General features: G+C 45.4%; 1 protein-coding gene across 3 annotated transcripts in view; it reads right to left on the reverse strand.

The window, feature by feature from the left end:
• Positions 1–8,377: 8,377 nt before the first annotated feature.
• ATP7A (ATPase copper transporting alpha) overlaps positions 8,378–21,457 on the reverse strand; it is a 29,192-nt gene continuing 16,112 nt past the window's right edge. For all 3 annotated transcript variants that reach the window (XM_027696068.1, XM_027696070.1, XM_027696069.1), the window contains exons 10-23: positions 21,188–21,421; positions 20,811–20,902; positions 20,274–20,401; positions 19,969–20,123; positions 19,566–19,700; positions 18,256–18,450; positions 15,874–16,056; positions 15,352–15,565; positions 14,563–14,709; positions 13,970–14,112; positions 13,486–13,689; positions 12,779–12,896; positions 12,159–12,261; positions 8,378–11,804 (exon numbers count right to left, since the gene is read on the reverse strand). In XM_027696068.1, the coding sequence (XP_027551869.1) occupies positions 11,528–11,804; positions 12,159–12,261; positions 12,779–12,896; positions 13,486–13,689; positions 13,970–14,112; positions 14,563–14,709; positions 15,352–15,565; positions 15,874–16,056; positions 18,256–18,450; positions 19,566–19,700; positions 19,969–20,123; positions 20,274–20,401; positions 20,811–20,902; positions 21,188–21,421 (2,328 nt within the window). In that variant the 3' untranslated portion in view covers positions 8,378–11,527. The remainder of the gene's footprint in view (positions 11,805–12,158; positions 12,262–12,778; positions 12,897–13,485; positions 13,690–13,969; positions 14,113–14,562; positions 14,710–15,351; positions 15,566–15,873; positions 16,057–18,255; positions 18,451–19,565; positions 19,701–19,968; positions 20,124–20,273; positions 20,402–20,810; positions 20,903–21,187; positions 21,422–21,457) is intronic.

The raw sequence follows: 21,457 nt of genomic DNA on the forward strand, positions 1-21,457 counted from the left end.
CGGGCACAGGTTGGACTCGATGATCTCAGAGGTCTTTTCCATCCTAAATGATCCTGTGATTCAAACAAGCATGCACTGACAAGAAATTAAATATGAAGATACATAGAAAGCCAGACAAATGCATTGCTCACATGTGGGTGAAGACAGTGCCTGCATGGCTCTGGGGCAGAAAGGTGGGAGTCTCCTGCTTCAAGACTTGTCAGAAGGCTTGGAACAGCCTGGCTGGGCTTCCAAGACATGACAGAGATGTCAGTTCACCCAAGTGATGTGCCAATCCCAACAGCAGCAAACACTGAAATGCACAACTGGGAACAAACTGACAGGTGATGTGAAATCACCTCTCAGGTGTTGTACTGGGTTTCTGTGGCCAGGTCTTGGCAGTGGGGAGGGCTACAAGGGTGGCTTCTGTGAGAAGCTGCTGGAATCTTCCCCCCATGTCCTGTAGAGCCAATGCCATCCAGATGGACACACCACTGGCCAAGATCAAGCCCATCAGGAGTCGTAGTAACACCTCTGTGAAAACGTATTTAACAAGGGAAAGAAAAAAGTTGTTGGGCAGATGTAAATTGCAGTCAGGGAAGAGTGGAGTGGGAACATGTGAACAACTGTTCAAACACCGAGGTGAGTGGAGGAGGGGCAGGAGGTGCTGCAGGTGCCGGAGCTGAGGTTCCCCTGCAGCCTGTGCTGCAGACCAGGGTGAGGCAGCTGAGCCCCTGCAGCCCATGGAGGGCCACGGGAATGCAGAGACCCCCCTGCAGCCCGGGGAGGAGCCTATGTCAGAGCAGGGAGATGCCCAAAGGAGGCTGTGACCCCATGGGAGGCCCAAGATGGAGCAGGGTCCTGGCAGGGACCTGCTGACCCACGGGGAGAGGAGCTCTGCTGGAACAGATTTCCCTGGTAGGACTTGTCGCCCTGTGGGGGACCCAGGCTGGAGCATCTTGTTCCTGAAGGGCTGCACCCCATGGAAAAGTGACCCATGTTGCAGCAGTTTGTGAAGGACTGTTGCCTGTGGGATGGACTCACACTGGAGAGGTTTGTGAAGGACTGTCTCCTGTGGGAGGGACCCCACGGGAGCAGGGGAAGGACTCCAACTCCTCTCCCTGAGCAGTGGCAGAAACAACAACTGACCGTGACTCCCATTCCCTGTCCCCCTGCACAGCTGGGGGGGAGGAGGGAGAACTTACTTGGTGAGGGTAAGATATTTTTAAGATTATTTTACTTCTCTCTTTTGCTCTGATCCTATTAGTTATAAATTTAATTAATATCCCCACTTTGAGTCTGTGTTGCCTGTGATGGTGATCAATAAGTGACTTCTCCCAGCTCTTCTCTCAGCTCATGGACCCTTTATTGTATTTTCTCTCCTCTGTCCAGTTGCAGAGGGGAAGGAAAGAGTGGCTTTAGTGGGTACCTGGCATCTAGCCAGGGTCAACCCACTACAGATGGAGGAGACCAGGAAACTTCAACTTAGTTTGTCAGTGTGTGTCACCCTAGTTTATCATCTATTGCTATAAATCATACAACTGGGGTTCAAATTAAATTAGGTCTGGTAATGGCCTCAATATTGACTGCAGAATAAATCTGGGGTGTGCCCAGTGGTCCCTCCTGCGATGCAGCAAATCAGCCCCGACCTTGCAATGGACCTCACAAGGACCAAGTGGGTCCTTGTGACCCAGAGCACCTGGACAGTGCTCATGGCCTCACCCACAGGCAGGGACATCTGCAAGTGTGGATGCTGTTACAGCCTTCACCAAGGCCCAAGAGTCAAAGCCTAAACTGGTCCTGGATCCAGCCTTCCCACAAGGTGAGAGCACTCCACCTTTGGATCCTCTTTCAGGGTTTGTTGAGCGGAAGAGCTCTCAGGAGGGGGGATCACCTGCACATGAGCACGGCTGCCCGGAGCCACTCCTGTCTGCTGAGCCAGGAGCACGAGTGACAGCAGGTGAACAAACACTCACCTTAAGGGACTGCAGGTGAGGAGATAAGGAAGGGGTTCTGCAGATCCATGGGAGCTGTAACTATTTAACTGTTCTGAAATTAATCCATTTCCTTCTCCATGTTCTACTTTGCCTTTGGAGAAAATAGCACAGCACAAAGGTTAAATTCCTTAATGCTGACTCAGAAAGGAAAGCTCTTCCCAGGTGCAGTCCCCAACCCAGTCCTTGTGGCACCTAGTGCTTTCCCTGGCAAATGGATTCATTCACTAGTACAAGACTTTATTTTAAGAAGCTTACACGTCACCTCCTCGGGGTAAGAAAGCACGGAGCAGAAATGTCCTGGTGTGTGGCACACAGTAACCTGAGCACCCACAGCAGTGCAGGACAGCTGACTGAGGAGAGGGGACAAAGGGACACTTGGGAATCCCCAGGTAGGTGTGGGCATTGAGGAATAAAGGACTAAGCAAGCCATAAATAAAAGTCAATAAATAAAAATGACCAAGAATACTCTACTCAACAGGACTAACTCTACTACGACTATATCCACCCAATAGGTTAGGACAGTACTGGGTAAGATGTCTGTAGTAATCTCAGTGCACTTATAAGGATCATTGTTCTGGCAGAACTGCAGCCATCGTTCGTAAGATGTACTGTGGTTTCATCCTTGCTTGCTTTTTCTTCAGCTTTGTTTTGTGAAGAACATGAGGTAGGGGAATAGGGAGGATGTCATGTGAGAACTTGCAGTGGCAGAACATAATTCCAGATGGGATATGGCCAAGGCACCTGAATTTGTGTGTTATAAAGAAGTTACAAAGAAAGGGGGAAGTAATACACACACACATTCGAGACACAAAGCTCATTTCCATGCTTGAGTCACCTCTCTGTCCTTCCCTCCTGTTGTGAAATATTTAGAATATACTGCAAATATTTAAAGAAAAAGGCCCATGCAAACAGTTCAAACCCTGTACTTTTAAATTAACCAGTGCAGCAAAGCCAGGAGGGCAAAAGACTGCTAATGAAAAACCCACAGCAATGACAAAGGTCTGGGGTGAGACCTGTGACCATCCTGGGAAGTCATTCCCAGGAATACGAAGCAGCAGCTGTACTTTAGACTGGCATAGCCCTCTCCTGCATGATACTGCCAGCTCTGTTTAGCCAAGAGGAATGGGACTGTGGCAAGTTTAGACAGACCAGGCTTTGGTGCACTGGGGTGCACGTTTATGTGAGACAAACTGGAGGCTGTGCTTTGGAGACCAATAATCTGCATCTGCATCTGTGTCCTGTGACCTGGGCTGCAGAAACTTCCTGCTTTTATAACCACCCACTGCAGCTCAAGCTTCCACTTGAAAACAGGCTGCAGCACAAGGTCTAAGCTGTCTTTTTTCATTGTAGTAGTGTGATTTTCAAACACAGGGATCTTGTAGGAAGGGTAAGAACATTCTAGAGAGAGAAAGATGGAAATAGTTCAGGAGGGAGGCTGAGAAACAGCACACTTTTTTCCCTTAAATACTGGCTCTCAGCCTTCTGTGCCCAGATTCCAGAAACAGAATATCACTGAAGGAGTCTGGAGCAAGACCAGTTATTTTAAAAGGCTTTTACATACATATCACATATTTAACTATAGAGATTTAATACCACAGTTTAAAAAAAATGTGTTGTTTTTTTTTAAAAAACTACTATTTAAGACCTCTTGAACTGATTTGTAGTAGAGATTTTCTTGGATAGTCAAAGCTGAGTCTCTTTGGGGCATGTATTTTGATATTCAACATAACTATCATACTCCATCAGTCTTAACTGCACATTTATCTATTCTATTCTCCTGTCCTTTGGTTTAGCCCTTAATAGTGTCTACTTAAAAATGGGTAACAAATTAATCTAACACTGATCACCAACTAATGAAAGGCCAAATCCCCAGCTAGACCCTCCAGCAGATTTGCCACTGAGCTGGGCTTTCAGTGAATAGAATAACCCGAGGGGAGAGTGGTTTGGGGCACCTGCCCCCTGCCTGCTCCCCACTGGAGGGAGCTCCAGCACAATCACGGCACTCCTGGGACTTTGGAATTTCTGAAAAGATGCCATTTCTGGAGCTTTGAAGAAGCAGGGCCCTTCATGGGAAGGTGGGCAAGGACTCACTGGGAAACATTTGTGCTCCACCAATATTTCATAGTGGTTTCACAGTGCCTCAAAGTGCAAGGGAAGGCTTTTTTCTGCCCCCCAAATTCCTCCTCAGCACTCTTCCAGGTGCTCTTTCTCTGCACTTTCCCTGTTTCGAGTTACCTGATTCGCTTTATTTTATTAAATGTTTCTTTAATTGTGCTTACTTTAAACTTTGGTACTCACATGTCTGCTTTGCTAATTTGTTATTCACTGGGTTCCCAAACCACCAAGCACTGAAGAAATAAGCAGATTGTATTTTTTCTCCTCCATTTCTCTCCTACCTCCTTAATGTGGAGTTTCTCACAGCACAAGCCAGTTTGGGTGCTGCAGGGCAGGCTGTGAGGTGCCACCCCGCTGGAAATCCATCCCAGCACCCGGGGAAAGAGGAGACAGGAGGAAGCACCAACCACTTCTGCCTGGATTTTGTCTCCTGAAACTGCCCATGGGAAGAGGCTCCTCAGGTGCTCCGGCGGGTCAGGAGAGAGGAGCTGTCCTTGCTTCGGGCTCTTCTGCACCCACCGGCACATGTGCTGCCTCCACCCCGGTGAACTCCGGCATTTCACGGGAGGGGGCGTTTGGTTACTGCCCTGTAAATGATCACCCAGCCGTGGCTCGTGGGATCAGCAAAGACTGGGAGGAATTACAAGGATTTGTGGCAGTGTGCATGCACAAGGTCAGCTTCCACCTTTTAATCCTGAATAAGCACTGGAGTTAACTGCTCCATGTGTGATTGTAGGCACTGGGAGCATTGCCAGGTTGGGAGCATTAGAATTTAAGGACAAATTAGGAAAAAATGTTAAGATTTGTACCCCCAAACTTGCTGCTGCTCTAGAGATTAAAGTTTATGTGAATGCACATTCCATAAATTCTCACCCGCTCTTGCTTTGTCTGGGTTTTGTAATTCTTCCCTGCTTTTCATTTTAATCATCTATTGGGATAAGGAGTTGGAGCAGCCAATCTGGGATTGTGGGAAAAACTGCCTGAAGAATGGGCACAGACCTAAGAGAATAAAGGTCAATGTGTCCTGGCTGCTCCCCTCACCTGCCCAGTGCCAGCACACAGTCCCATTTCTAACATCTGCTGAGACAAAGGGCTTCAGGGCTGTCCAGGGATTACATTCAATGAGGAGTTAAACCAAAAATGCTGAAGAATCCCACTCTGTCTCTCCTTTTCCTACATCTCGAGAGTGTGTGTGTGTGTGTGTGTGTGTGTGTGTGTACAGCTCTCCAACTGTCCTTAAAAACTTCATTTTAGAGATGTGTTTAATGGAATACGGTCCAATCTTACCTCATCAGCAATTTTCCATCATGACTGAGCAGATGTGGTACAAAGTCACAGCTATTACTTAAATTATCCAGTCAACTGGAAGGAAAAAAAACCAAACCCTAACATTGCCAGTGGCACAGCTCTGGTATCAAGGCAGATGCTGAATTTGGAATCAGAGCCTGACCTTAAGGGCTGGTTAAATTGTTCTGCAGAGATGTGCTCTAAAAATGTTACTTAAAAAAGGAAAAAGAAAATGAAAGAGCACCTTAAAAGATGATGCAGCCACACTGAGATGAAAGCATCTAGGGAGTGGTTAAAAAATCCATGCAGGAGCTGTGTGCTGGTAAAATGGATCCTGTCAAGCCTGAAAATGATGTTTGAGGCATCAGCTGCAGAGGCTCCAGTGTTAACCCATGGAGCTCCTGGCTACGACAGGCTGCAGGAACACAGTGCTTCTCTGTGCTTCTGCAGTGCCCAAGAAAAGAAGTTTTAAACTAACATTAATCCCACCATTATCTATGATAGCATCTTCCACCAGAGCCCTGGAAGCTGGTATTTGGTCCACTGATTTTGTACAGTGTAGAATGAACTTATATTTGATCCAAATAATTTAACCTTTCTCTTTTTTTCCCCAACAAAACAGTGATATGGAATGCCAGAGCTCTGCTCACCGCTCACAAGGTGCCTGCTGCCACCAAGGGAGGTGAGGCAGGTGAGAGGCTGCTGTGCTAGACACCTGTACAAGCTAAAGTAAAACTGCAATCAGTGGCTTGTAACAGCATTTACTCTGGGGTAACTCAAAGCTTTCACTTTGGAAATATCATTGTCTTGTCAGATTTGAGGAAAGGAGAGGCATTGTCACATTCCAGGAGGGTCCTAATAATTTCTAATTCTGTATTAATCTTGAATCACAGGTGATATACATTGGCCAGCTGAATAAAGAGATTTATGTGTCATACCTTGTTCCTGAGAACATTTGACACAGTATTTGGGGCCTTCTTGCTACTTGATGAACATGTGAGTTTTTGGGGCTTTTTTGTTGGTTGGTTTTAACAAGTAGATACAGGTTGCATAAAGAAGATGTTTCAACGAATCCAGATCAGGGTTCTGCAGATTTATCTTCCCTGAAAGTATGGAATCTTCAGCTGAGATAATCTTAAGATGCAGATGTGTTCATTTAGTGAGTTTTCTGTTCAGAGAGGTGGTGCAGCTTCACATCAGGGTAGTGTGGTACATGGCAGGTATCGTGTCCATCCTGCAGTGACAGAAGCCCAAGATGCTTTAGATCCATTTCCCTAAACAATCTGCCACAAAACTGTGGGTGGATAGATATGTAAAAAAAAAAATTCTAGCTAATTTTTGTTGGTTTGGTTTTTGTTTTTAATTCAGTCAGAGCTAAAATAGAACCATTCAGACTGAAATAAGAAGGTTCACACACTTTCTTAACCCAAAATGACTCAAGGCCTAAATTAAACAAACCCAAATGTGTTGGTTACTATTTCTGTGCAACAAACATGTAGCTTCCAAAACCCAAGTGCTAAAACTGCAGGTTTCCACCCCTCTTGGGGCACACTAGGCCAAAGAGACAGTCCAAGAGGAAGAAATTACAGGGTTGTGTCTTAACGGAAAGTAAAACTAATCTTGGAAAGGCTTGGATGCAAACTCCTACACACAGCAGGGCCGGTGAACGTGAAGACTCCCTCTGCCTAAAACGAGTGGCCACTAAAGGTGTCTGCAGAGCCCGGGGGATCTCCCCTGCCTGGCTCAGTTCCACCCAGGCTCAGGTATCCACCTCCTCGTTCCCACTGCCCAGCAGCGCCGTCCCAGGGACGCTCCCGGTGCAGCAGGATCTGCCCATCCAGCTGCAGCCAAGCACTGAGTCATCTCGGGGGGGGGGAAGGAGACACGAGGGGAGGCCTTCAGCACTCAGCATCGCACCAAAACCTCTGCCCCGTGTCCAGCTGAGCCCAGCACTGGGCAGGGATGAGCTGAGGGCCCGGGGAGAAAGCGGAGCTGTGCGGGACCCCAGCCTGAGCAACCCCAAAAAACCAAACAGGATTTCTTTTTGTGGCCATGCAACCTGGCCAATCTACTTGTGAGCAGGCACAAGGCATGGGGGAACGGACAGAGCAGAGGGGGATTTTTAGTTTGTTTTGTTTTTTTTTTTAATGAAAATAAGAAAGCAGCTCAGAGAAGTACTGGAGCATTCACTCATTGTTTAGTTAAAATGCTTGAGAGCTGCTTCTAGAAAACTCAAAAATATAAGACCTGTTCAGGCCTCTCACCTTTCTTCTATCCTGACAAACTGGAGGTATAAACCCCCCTGGAGCTGTGCTGGCCCTCACAGACCACAGCAGGGCACCACAGGGGGATAAGTGCTCTGCATTCCTTCAAACACTGCTCAGGAAAGTGTCTGGGCTTTGGCAGATTTATGCCACATTTTGACCCAAATGCTTATCCTGAGGCAGGGAGCCCAGCCAGCTCCATGAGAGGAACACAGGAACACTCACAGGCAGTTTTCCCCACCACTTCACACGTGGCACTTTGCTTTGGGACACAGAACTGCACTGCAGCCTGACTGCTCCGTGACACCCACTGGGAGAACAAGGCAGGGGGCACAAACCAAAACACGGGAAATTTCATCCCAGCACAAGAAAACACTTTTTTACTGTGAGGGTGACTGACCCCTGGAAAAGCCTGTCCAGAGGCTGTGGAGAAGCTGAAAACCTCAATCCTGGGCAAGCAGCCCTGGGTCACCTCCTGTGACAGGTTTTGACTCCGTGACCTCCAGCAGCCTCTTCCAGCCTCAGCTACTCCCCATAACACAGCGATGCTCCCACAGGGTGATGATTCCCTCATTTCCCACCTTTCACTGACACCACTTGCTCCCAGCCCCACAGTTTCATGCAGGCTCAGTGTTTGCTTAAGGCTGTGTTTAGCAGGGCTGGAAACACACAGAAACCCCAACCCTTGGCCTTGTGCTGACCAAGCAAAAAATACTTAAAAGAGATCACAGAACATGATTTAAAGCAGCCTTCAGTCACATTTTTATTACGTGACTTGTAATTGCCATTATAATGATGGAGGCACAGTCTTAAAAGAATAGAAAGCATGAGAAAATGTTTCTAGATGCAAAGAACTGTAATAGCCCTGCATTAACATTCCACACCAGCATTCACTTCTCTTCGTAGCAAAATTGAATAAAAAAAATTCTCAAGTTTAAAACATTTTGTTGGAACTTCTAAGCAAAAAAATAGGCATAGTTTTTAATAAATAAAAATGTTTGCTTGCTTCAACTGTGTTGTCAACTTCACGTTCTTTTTTTTTTGGTATAAAATTTCAAGTGTTTTGAACTCTTAGAAGTTTAAATAAGTTTGGTAAGATTCAAAGAGCAACTTTTAAAACCTGGAGCAAATATACTTTTTTATTAAATAGAGCACAGGTTTTATAAATAGACACAGAAAACAATAAAATAGACAAAGGAGTAATACAATTTTGTTTGTAACTGTGTGTTTCCAAGTGATATCTTAAATTTCTGAATCCAAACTGTCTACAACAGGAATAAACCTATTTACATATTAAAACATTTACATTTAGCTCCCACATTATTCCATTTGCACTGTACATTCAAACTGAAAGACATTTTGGTTTTTCAACATAAAGCACCTTATGTAATATTTTAATCACAAGATAAACATTGTGGAAGTCATTAGCACACCTTTGGGGAGTATTGGACAGACAACCTGCTTCCAAAGATCTGGTTGAATTTATCACAACCACCTTGTCCCCATCCATCCTTGGGCTCAGTTATTTCCTCTCCCCGGAGTCTGGTCCTCTGGCTGTCCCTCCAAGCTGCTCTCCCATCCCTCCCAGCCAGCATTTACTGCTCCTTATTCCCTGATAATCATCTCTGCACATCATTGGGTATCCTGGTTTGGAAAAGGAGCCTTATTTTGTTGTAACAGGATCAAACACTGAGTTTCACAGAAAATGGTAAACATGGAAAAACATCTGTGTTGGGACAAAGTTGGAGATAAAGGCAGCAGTCTGCTGTAAACATTCACCTACATACAATTTGGACAACAAGAGGCAAAGTGCTCTAAAAATATACTTGGAAATAGTTTAACAAGTTCTTGATGCTGCTTTTATCTACCAACCAGGAATTTAGCCCTGAACCACCTCCCCATTTCCAGCAGGAAGAGCCCTGATGTGTCATTTCCATGCCATCCACTCCACAACCAGCACCTGCAGCCCTGACACTCCCCTCAGGAGCAGTGACTGAGACCACCCAGAGCACAATCAAAACCAGCTCAACACTTCCCTTTCACCTGCAGAACTGTGCCAAGAACAACACGCAGAACGAGGGTGCATAAACAAGGAAACTGAAATCCTTGGAAAGAGTTTGCATGACTGTGAAGCACTAAAACCCATCATAACATGATTAAACAGCTTTCGGGTAACAACCTGCTTTGTAAGAACAGCTCTGCTGCTGCCAAGTGGGAACACCTCATGGAATGGCTTTGCAGTGATCTATCTCAGCATGTAACAACACTACCTATTACATACAGCTATAATCTTAATTTTTAAAAATACTCTGTTTTCATTAGAGATATTAAAAATCAAAAATCCTGCAGCAGAAATATTTTGTTTTTTAAACTAGCAGTAGCAACACATGATGATGTTCTCCTCACTGCAATGTGAGTATACTGATTTACTGACAACAGCCACAGCACAGCTCTTCTGCTCTCACACAGCAGGACTTTTCTAGTAGTTCTCAGACAAAATGCAAAAGCTGTTTACTCATGACTTTTTACATACACAATCTATGCCCTGACATCAGGCTTCAAGTTAAGAACCAGAACATTACAGAGATCTCTTTATCATATGCCAAACTGAACTGAGTATTTCTCCTCCACAAGCACGACTGGGACATGTTTACACCATGGGCTGTACCTCCTAATGAAATCCAACTTTACTGATCCCAGGAATTGCTGCCACCTTGGCAGCAGGCTCAGGGAGTAACCAACAGGTAACCAGCTACTGGGTGAAAAACATCTCTTTTCTCACCAACAGTATTTTTAGTATTAATGATTTCATGATCAAAACCTGAATTTTGATACTGCAGTTCAGTAGCAAACGAGGACTGTCTCAATTCACAAAGCCTGGATCTGAACAGTCCAAGCAAAGGGGGTTTGCACCAACCCACGGAGGGATTCTGAACCGTTCCTGGTATACAGACACTTATCTTTAGAAGGAAAGACTGAACTGTAAAGATTTTGAAGGTAGTCTGTGTGACAAACTCTCCTGATTCATTTAAGGAGTGCCAGCAGACACTGGTGGTGAGCAGTAACCACACTGCCTTCCTAAATCTGAACACTTTGGCTAATGCACATCACACTGAGGTTGCATTCACATGTTGCAGAAGTTTTTGGCTTAGGAGAGGCTGGGAATGAACAAACCTCCCAACCCAGCCAACCTTCAAGCAGTGTCAGCAGCAGGAGTGTCCCAGGGCACGATGTGCAGAGCTCAGTGTGGGTGTGACCCCAAACCTCTCTGTCTGTGCTGCGCAGGAACCCGGAGCACACGGGGAGATCACCTGAAGCTCAGTGTGAAAAGCTGAAACCAGATGTTTATAAAATGAAAAGGCATTTGAGAGGAACCACTTCTGGCAAAAGGCAGGCTATGGAAACGAGAGGGGTTCAGGAAGTTCTGAAGTAAGGCACATCTCTCTGCAAACAGAACCTCCAGATTTTGCAGATGCAGTAATTCACAATTTTTCAACACGGTACTGAACTCGACTATGCATAAAGTAGCCTGGTATAAGGCTGGGAAATATTGTTCTGGTTCCTTGGTTTCCTTGGTTGTATTTTGACAATTTGCCAAAATAAATGCTATACTGCAAGCTTCATGGAATGGGAACACAGCCCTGTTTGTCAGCATCAACAGCTACGCACCAGATTTTTTGGTAAGTCTAGATTAAAAAAAAAAAAAACAAAAAATACTCTGGAAAGTCACTGCAAAAACTACCTCTACACTGAAGAAGAAAGACCTCCAGAGGGATCAGTACATGCACAGACCTCAGACAGCTGTTTTGGTTGTGTTTTCATTTTGTTCCAGGTGTTTCTCTTTGTTTTGCCTCAGTGGGGGTGGGAGGAGGGGGTTCAAGTCTCTCATAAGGCCGTGTCATCGTCCTCCCCAAAATCCCCCACGAGCAGCGAGTGCTTGTCTGGCTCGGTGAGGACGATGCTGTTCACGGAGCGCTTGTCTGAGAACAGAGAGTTTATGGAGGCCCTGCTGTAATGCAGGATTCGATCCATCAGGCTCAGCTTGGGGGAGCCAGGCCCAGCCTCATCAATGCCAACGTGGACACTGATCTCTGATGGGCTCTTGTGCCTCATTTGGCCACGGGCCCTGAACTCCAGTTTCTCAGATCTTGGTTTCTGGTACCTAGGGAAGGAAAAAACAAAATATAACAAACACCTCTCAGGCTGAAGTGAAGTACACTGAAATACAGATAAAACCTGCCTATGGGTATGATTGTGCCCAAGCCAGAGCCATTTATAATTTGACTGACAAGGTTTCTCACAAATCCACAAAGGCCATAAGGAATTTTCCATTCTGAACACACTTCTGATTTGTGCATCCCTCTTCGAGTTAGAAATTACATTTTTAAGCACTACTGCCTGCTCAACAGACCTGCCTGAACTGTTCTTCAAAAGGCTTTGAAATCTCTCATAGTCCCACCCTGATCTCCTGCCACTCTAAGTGAAAGATCCAAGCTTCAAATCTGTCCCTACTCACATCTTTAACAGTAAAGAAGAAAGCACAACAGAGACAGAGGAGGCAGCCATTGCTGCAGATCCCATCCAGGGCTGCAAAACCAACCCAATGGGCAGGAAGACACCTAGAAAAAGCAAACAACAAAAAGTTCAGAGCAGGAACACTCCAATATTCATGTATTAACACCTAAAATTTCACACAGGCTGCCTAGTTTTAGTTGCATCTCAATGTGTTAATAAATAGGATTTTAATTTAAACAACAAGTATTTAATACATAAGGATTTGTGTTCTATCTCAACTGGAACTTCAGGTGAATCCACACCTGGGCGTGTCACCTGCACACTCTGAAACTCAGAGGAGAAATGTCCTGCCCACCCTGCAGTAAACTGCTTGTTCACAAGGTCAAGCTCATTCAATAAACCTTTTATCTCAAAGTTATTTTGATGTGTTGAGCATATCCACAGCAGCCACAGTGTCGGGGGAGGACAGCTCACAAATATCCCACTGCAACATGCCCAGGCAGAGACCTCTGCCCTCACCAACAGCCAGAAGTAGAGAAAATGGAAACTCTCCCACACTGGAGAGTTCTGCAATCTGCTACTCACTGGGCCCAATCCTAGTGCAGGGAGACACTCACATACCTGCAGCTATGGGAACTCCAATGAGATTATAAATCAGGGCAAAGACAAAGTTGATCCGGATCCTCTTCACAGTTTTCCTTGATAAATCTATGCTTGCTACCACATCCATCAAGTCATCCTGCAAGTTATGTTTATTGGAGAAGTCAGAGTGAAAGAAAGGCCCCCATGCAGTGTCTTTATACTCCTGCTTTAAAGCTAAGTCCCACACACAGACTGTAGGTGTCACAGACTGTAGTAAGTACTCTGTAGGCTGCTCTAGTCTGTCTGCAGAGCCCATACAGTCAGTGCCAGTCTCATTCCAGATGTCATCATAATCCAAGTAATGTACACAGCACCTCACAGTGCAGCTCCAAACACTGACCACAGTCTCTGTCCAGGTGTTGATATGTAACCTCGTGACTGTAAACCTGGAGGTGCTGTGGGACAAATACAATTTATGTTTGCCAAAGATTAGGTCACTTTTTTCCTGTTTTGCCCATTCTCAAACTTTAATTACCCCAAAAGGTGCAGCACCCAGAAGACCAGGGAGTTCCCTTCATAGCATAATCACCACTACACTGAACAAACACGATGAAAACAAGCTCTGCTCCAGCTCTCCTGGTTTATGGAGGCTGTACACCTCAGGGGAGATCTGCATCATTCAGCACACCCTGAGCCTTCCAACCCCTCCTGTCAGCCCACTTCAACCAAGCCCTTTCATTTCTCACCCTGATGAGAACCACGTCAGCTGCCTCGATGGCCACGTCGGTGCCGGTGCCGATGGCGATGCCCACGTTGGCCATGGCAAGGGCAGGGGAGTCGTTGATCCCGTCCCCCACCATCGCCACCCGCTTCCCCTCGTCCTGGAGCTGCTTCACTTTGGCCACTTTGTGGGAGGGAAGAACCTCTGCAAACACTTTGGTGATGCCAACCTGGAGAGAGAGAAAGGACACGACTGTGTGGCAGCTCTGTTAAAGCCTCTGCCTGGAATAATGTGACTGGGAAGGGTGAAACCTGTGAAACTCTTGAGCTAAAGACAAAACCCATCACAGTGGATGGGTTCATTCAAAAAGGCTCCTTGCATTTCCCCCTTATTCCAAATATTTTACGTTGCCATCTCTCACAACAGACCAGTTCTATGCCAGCCACCAGCAGTATCAACGTGCCACAACGAGCCCAGCTTCAAACCCAGCCCCAGGAGCAGCAGCTCACCTGAGAGGCAATGGATCGGGCTGTTTTGCTGTTGTCACCAGTCATGAGGACAACTTCTAACCCCATGCTCTTCAAAGTGTAGACTGCCAGCTCAGCCTCTGGCTTCACAGTATCAGCAATAGCTATCAAGCCACACAGCACTCCTAAAAACAGAAGGAAAGTATTTGTAATGAAGATGTTTACTGCTTTAGAAGGAAACAAAAAACTAACTTTTTTGCCCCCAGTAAGACCAGTTCCAAACCCAGTAATATAGACATAGAACAGGTATGAGGGTAGCAAAGTTTAAAGCAACACAGACCATGGACTATGTAACCAGAATAAAAAAAAACCACCCTTTTCTCTCCTCTCTTCCCCTTTGCTCTCTTTGAATTCTATGCTCATGTCCAACTCTCCTGTTAGCTAAGAAAAGCATGACAAGGTCTTTCTCATAGGAAAGTGCTGCAAAACTAGTTAATGATCTCTTTTCATCCCATTATTCTGCTTCAGGTATAACTGCTATTACATCATCAGTTAATAATTCCTATTTAGGTGACATTTTACATGACATTTAGTGACAGATGAAGCTCAGAGCAAAGCAGCAGCACCGAGCTCACCATCCACAGCTGCCAGAACGGCCGTGCGGCCCCTCCGCTCGTGCTCCATCATGGCTTTGTCAACCTCACTCCTCACAAGGAGCCCGTTCCTGGTCATCCACTCCCGGTTCCCAATGAGAACAGAGTATTTCTGAGAAGTCACAGTAGCTGAAGGGAGAAAACACAGTCCTACCATCATATGGATTAACCAGTGAGCTTCCCCTCAGCTAATCCCATCCGTGTTCTCTTGGTGAGCAGTGAAACAGCACTGCAGAGAATTCAAACACAAATAGTCTTTCTTAATCCTTCCTGCCCTCCTGAACTCCTCATGTGTTCTTGACGAGAGAGACACCAACATTTCTTCAGTGCTGGGTAGTTACCATGTCAGAGGACCAAAAATCCCAGGTCAAACAACAATAAAGGACCAAGTCCCCTTCTCAGCCCTTCTAATACCCATGGAACAGCCCAATGCAGTTGAAAGAGATCTAACAATGAGTGAAAACCACTCAGTTGTGCAAATGTACATAATTTGGTAACCTGGGATAAAGTAAAGTAAAACCAGAGAGAGCTGACAGACAACTCCTGTATGATTTTCCAGCCCCATATTCAATATGTAACTTGAAATAATATTTAATTTAAATGTTCTGAGTGATGTGTGACCACAAAATAAACTAATGACCAACTAAATAATGTGTGCCTTGATGCCAGTCCAGTTCTCTGGGACAAAAATAAGTGACTTTACTCTTGAGGATCCTAAAGGCACAAAAGCAAAAATTCTTAATTTTATCTTCTAAACCAGAATTAACTTACTTGGTAGCTCAGCATCAATAATCAAAGCAGGCTGCACTGATTCATCTGTATTTTCCTCAATTTTCACGAGAGTTGCGTTTTTAATATTGTTTTCTTCAACCATTCTATTTTTCCTGTAGAGCAATGCTTCAATATTGGTGACTTTACAACTAATGCCACAGCCTGGAACTACCTGAAAATCTGTACATGTCCCAAGGGTTTCCAAGTCCAGTTCCTAGAGATAAAGGATGGAAATGGAGGAGGCTTTTAAACATATATAAAAGCATGTTGTATTTACAAAGCCCACAAAATAAAGTGCACTCGAACAAACAGGAGGAGGGAAATAATCAATCATCAAAATCTAACTTTGAGTACCCCTCTAATATGGCATGAAGTGCTTTATGTGGTCCCACAATTTTCAGATTTCCCAAATAAATACAGTAAATACTTCATATGTACGAATAGTCTGGTGTTATTTATGAAGTATTGCAAGAGAGGTTGTTCTGTAACACAAACTGCTCTTCCCCTGTGTAACTAACTCACCTTTTTGCAGTATTTGGTTATTGCTGCTCCAAGAGGGTGCTCACTGTTACTCTCTGCAGTCCCCACTATTGCCAGCAGTTTATGACAGGGTAGTTGGTTACCCTCCACCAGAAACTTCACCTGCATCACTTCTGGAGTCCCGTGGGTGATGGTCCCTGTTTTGTCAAATACAACCACCTTCACCTGCAGCACAACAGGAAGGTTTTTTGCAGTGAAACAAACTTTAAGGTACAGATTCCTCAGGAAACCACCGCTTTTAAAGAAGCTTGCTGGCGCAGACTGACTGACACCAGTGATGCACCCAGAATGATCCTGGGGGGTCCCTGCTTTCAGAGATTGAAATGGTTCATGATTTCTGCATTCTATGACTGCCAAGGGACTTTTGCTGGCTTCTGCAGGACTTTTGCATTGTACCTCTGAGAGCCCATCAAAGCCCATTCCCCCCCCACCAATCTTGAAAGGCGGGAGAAACCCTTTTGCCAGAGCCCTCATGGGAACTCAGCCCAGACCCAGGAGATGTTGGAGGCTCGAGGCATGGCCTGTGACACTAACCATGGATACAATAACTCATAACTTCTTTGAATGTGGGGGCTTCCCTCCTTCACCCCCAAAGGATCAAGGCCACCACTTCAACTGCAACTCCCAAGTTCCATCGCTGGACCCCGTGGGCGGTGACTATAGACATCTGTCCACTCTCAGCTTTCTTTCTCTTACTCTCCCTTACCCTTATCCTGTCTTTCCTTTCTCTCCCTTATGCATTTTCCCCCCAGGGGTTATCCCTATAACAGATAATATAGATGACAACACCCAAAATGCTAACATACCTGTTACAAGAAAATTGTTAAAATAAACCCTACCTATACATGTTTTCAGACACTGATTATTCAGCGTCGTTTCACTCTAATCCACCCCAAGGGAATTATTGATAAGAACCTGGGTTACCCCCCTCCCCTTTTCCTGGGGTGAGTTGTAACCCCTGCCACCTCGGGATATTCCACAGTCTGCTCCGACAGCAGCTGGCAAACCCCGTGTGGTAGTTTGGTCTGGGCCTTCCTTGGTGACCAGCTTGTAACCAAGGAAGTGCCCAGATTTACCCGGTATTCCCTACGATTTTTACGTAAACTGGGGTATAAGAAGAAGGGAGGAAAGGCCTTGGCTCTCTTTCCTTCCGGCGGCTTTGGAGGTGCAGGTTTCCCTGCTGTTGAGTCTGTCGGGTTGGGGAGTGAGGCCTGGTAAGGCCTTGTCGACCTTGGGAGGCGGAGGCTGCCGGCAGCCACCAGTCACCCCAGCGTGACTCTCCTTTGTCCCAAGGAGAGTAGGAAGATATTCTTTGCTAATTCTTTTAGTTGATAAGACCTTGGGCTACTGATCGGGAGATATATATATATATATATATTATTTTGGTTTTTGTTCTTCCCTTCCCCTTTCCCTTTTCCCTGTGAAATTATATATATATATATTTCAACTGTACATAACTGTAAATATAAGTGTAAATATATTTATATATATATTGCTTTGTCTCTCTCTCATTTTCAGTTCTTTTGGTTTTTTTTCCCCTCTTCTCCCTTGGTTTGGGGTGGGGGGGGGGAATCCTTGTGGTAAGGTTTGGAGACTTGGCAGGGAGCCAGCTCCAAACCATAACACCCCGGTGAGCCCGGTGTCCTGGTTAGAACGGCTGGGACCAATTCATCACTGGATGGGTGTAACCCAAAACTGTGTATTCTATAGCCTTCCATGCCATTTCCCCAGAAACTGTTGTCAGTGGAGGCCTGCGAGTTGGGGGGATGTTCCTGTCCTCATGCCCTTTTATGGAATTCCCCGCTCTGATACCCTTTTATGGAATTCCCCTCTCTTAGAGAGGGACTGAGCATTATCATGCCCTTTTATGGAATTCCCTACTCTGAGGGAGGGACTGAGCGTTCCCGCCTGAACTGGAGAGTATATAATGGAGTTTCAGAACCTTGCCACCTCTCGTGGGATCCAGAGGAAGACTGCAGACCACGGCTCTCAACTAGACTGCAGACCACCGCCTTCAACCAGATTGAGACCACCACCCTCAACTGGACTCCAATCACCACGTTTGACCAGACTGCAGCAGCTCTCCCACCAGCAGGTTTTTTCCCCTCTCCCTTTACTTTGGACTCGGGGGGGGCCAAGGTACACCACTTTTGTTCATACCCCAGGGTGCTGGGTTATGCATTTGGGTTTTGCGGGTTAAAACCAACTATCTGTCTGTATAATTGTACTTATTGTATTATTTTAATAAATTGTTATTCTGACTTATAAATCTTTCTTTTGAATTGAGTTCATTTTCCCCTGCTGGTTAACTTTTAAACCAGCACACCCGGGCCGGGCAGCCCCCGCAGCAGTGCCCCCGCTCACCTTGTGTGCCATCTCCAGGGGCTCCCCCCCCTTGATGAGGATGCCATTCTGGGCCCCCACGCCCGTGCCCACCATGACGGCCGTGGGGGTGGCCAGGCCCAGGGAGCAGGGGCAGGCGATGCACAGCACCGTGATGGAGGCCTGGAAGGCGAAGCGGATGATCACCTCCGCCGAGGAGAGGCTCTCGCTGTAACCCTGCACAGGGAGGGAGGCTGGTCAGAGGAGAGGCTGGACAATAAGACAACATATTCAACTACACATTGCCCTGGGTGTCGGAAAAACCCACAAATTTATCAGCTAAAGTATGTATGGCCAGTCTTCGCGAACGAAGATTTGGGAAAGGTCTTTTACCTTTCCAGCCTGCGCAATGGACTTTTTAGGTGAGACACAGCATGCGCTGAACTGAGCCCACCCTTTAATCCTAAGGTTCATCTGCTGGGGCCAAGCAAGCTTGGACAATGGCAGTGAGGTCCTCAGGACGTAGGTTTGTTTAGAGTGACCTTCTCTTAGATGGATGGCCTCACAGGGTTAACGGGCTCCATCTGCCCGGGGGAATTCCCTGACCGGGGATCATCAGCTAAAGTATTAATATTAAAACTGAAGCACGGGCAAATTATAAAATAGCTCAGAGGAATGAGTAAATTCATGACTAACTAACCAAGTTCTGCTCTATACTGCATCTACCCATGACTGTTTTATTTATAGGACATTTTCCTAAACAAGGTACCCCATGCCATAACTTTCACCTCCTAATGTAATAAAAGATACTGTATCAATACAGTAAGGAAAAAAACTCCTCAGCTATTACATGAAGATTGCTTTCCTGAAAGTAATAAATTCTAATCAGAAGTAGTCTTGAACCAAGAGACCTGTGATCTAAGCAACCCTAAAGTCCAGGCTGGGATTCTGACCCTCCTCTGGCATCTGCAATGAAGATGAATTCCATGATTCCCAATATGAATTCACCCAGAGCTCTGTTAACAGAGCTGGATGCAGACTTGGAGCTTGTGACACAAGGGACCTCTTTTCTCCACAGAGAAGGGATGGATGGTGGGAAATTTCTGATGTTAACTTTTTTTTTTTAATACTAACTTCCAGGAGTTGATTAATTACTGTTGATACTTTCTTTAAGTATAAATGTAAGAGTGATACAGTGTCAAAAAATACATAATGTAAAACTGTAATAACAAGAACAATAATAGTCAGCAACTGCCTGCAAGGACAATTCAGAAAGGGAACCACTGCAGTCTAACAGAATTGTAAGGCTATTTATGAAATATTTCAGAAGGTGTTTAAGGAGATTTACTTACCAGAAAGTATTTTTCCACTATTCCAAAATCCACAAACCCAATTATAATCCAGGCAAGAAGGGTAACCACAGAGACAGCCACAATAAAAGGAACAAAGTAGCCACTAAGTTTGTCTGCAAATTGCTGGATGGGAGCCTGGGAAGGAGAAACAGGTCACTCAGCAGCATCACGGTGACTCCTTTCTGTGCCAGACACAGTCACAGCTGCTGCAGCACACTTGGCTCACCACAGTTTACAATTAGACACTGACTTCATAAAAGGATGAGGTTTGGCACAGGAGCCTGTATCAAAGTCCTTAATCAGCAAGAACCTTCATTATGCAATTCAAATCTAAACAAACTCAGCCACTCCTCAAGTGATGTGGTGTGCTGGTGTGCCTAATGTGAATTTGATAATACTCTACCTTTGAGGTCTGGGCCTCCTCCACGAGTTTAACAATCTGGGACAGGGTGGTGTCAGCCCCGACGTGGGTGGCGGCGATGAGCAGGGACCCGTTCTGGTTGATGGACCCTGCAATGACGGTGTTGCCAGGCTTCTTAGTCACAGGCATCGCCTCACCTGAGGGAAGGGCAGCAACAGAGGGCTGAAAAATGGACCTTGGTAACAGCCACCAACTCCTAATGACAGTGAGAACATCAGTTCCATCTTCCCTTCTTCACGTTTGTCTAAAGGAGAACGTTTTTACATTTGCAGAGAGCAAACGCTCACCTGTGATGAGTGATTCATCTACCATGGAGTGGCCTTCAATAACACGACCATCCACTGGGAATTTGCCTCCTGGGACCACTTTGACAATGTCACCCCGTTGAACCAGCTCAACATCGACTTGCTCTTCACTGGAATGATGGAAATGTTTTTTAGTAAGAAATGTAACTCAAGTGACCCAGTGCAAAAGGAGCTGTCACTACACACAAAGCACAATCCCACTGCTTGACACAGTTAATGCATACAAAAATTAGCAGAAAAAAGGCCATTTTAAAGAAGACTATGACTATTTTATCATAATTTTATTTACTTTCCAGTTAAGAAAATCCACTAATTGTCTTATCACAGCAAAAATCAGCAGTAAGTCAATAAACCAAATTAGAGCAGTGTTAATTCTTCTGCATTTTAACATTTTTAGCTGCCAGCAAATCTGAAGTTATTTGCTTCATGGTTCTATCGAATGGTAACATTTATCTGTGAATTAGGCATATTAACAGCAAAAAAGGAACAACAGAAAAAGCAAATGACAAAGCAAGATACCTTAAAAGAACGTTATCAGGGCCCAAGGTAACAATAGTAGCTTCAGTAGCTTGTAATGAAATTAGTCTTGCCAGGGCTTCTGAGGTTTTACCCTAGAATAATAATTTTCATATTTTTCTGACTATACTATTGAAAAAAAAAAAGCTGGGTAAATGACAACTGCATGTGTTGCAATTTACCCCATTAAGAAAACACAGACTGATAACAAGTCATTTCATGTTTTTACTAGTTCAGTTACTAAAGATGATTTTACAGCACAGAAGGTTAAAAGAACCTAACAAAGCTTTTTCATGGGACATTTTTTAAATATACAGGAGATTCTGAAATGATTCCTAGTCTTGCAGCTTGTAGCTATCACGGGTTTTTATTTTCCTTACCTTTGCCACGTGCTCCAGCCACCGGCCCAGCGAGATGAACACGAACAGCATCGGGGGGGTGTCGAAGAACGTGACAGGGTTCACTTTTGCTTTCTCAGCCATTGCCACCAGGAGAATAACGAAGGAGTAGAGGAAGGCAATGGAGGTGGCCAACACAACGAGCACGTCCATGTTTGCAGTGCTGTGTTTCAGTGCCCTGTACGCCTGGATGTAGAAGTGCCACCCTCCAAACACCTGCAACAGAGTGTATTTTACACACACTCGTAACAC

Source organism: Neopelma chrysocephalum, unplaced genomic scaffold (genome assembly GCF_003984885.1).
Source record: "Neopelma chrysocephalum unplaced genomic scaffold, ASM398488v2 Primary Assembly neopelma1_105, whole genome shotgun sequence".
Lineage (NCBI taxonomy): Eukaryota > Metazoa > Chordata > Aves > Passeriformes > Pipridae > Neopelma > Neopelma chrysocephalum.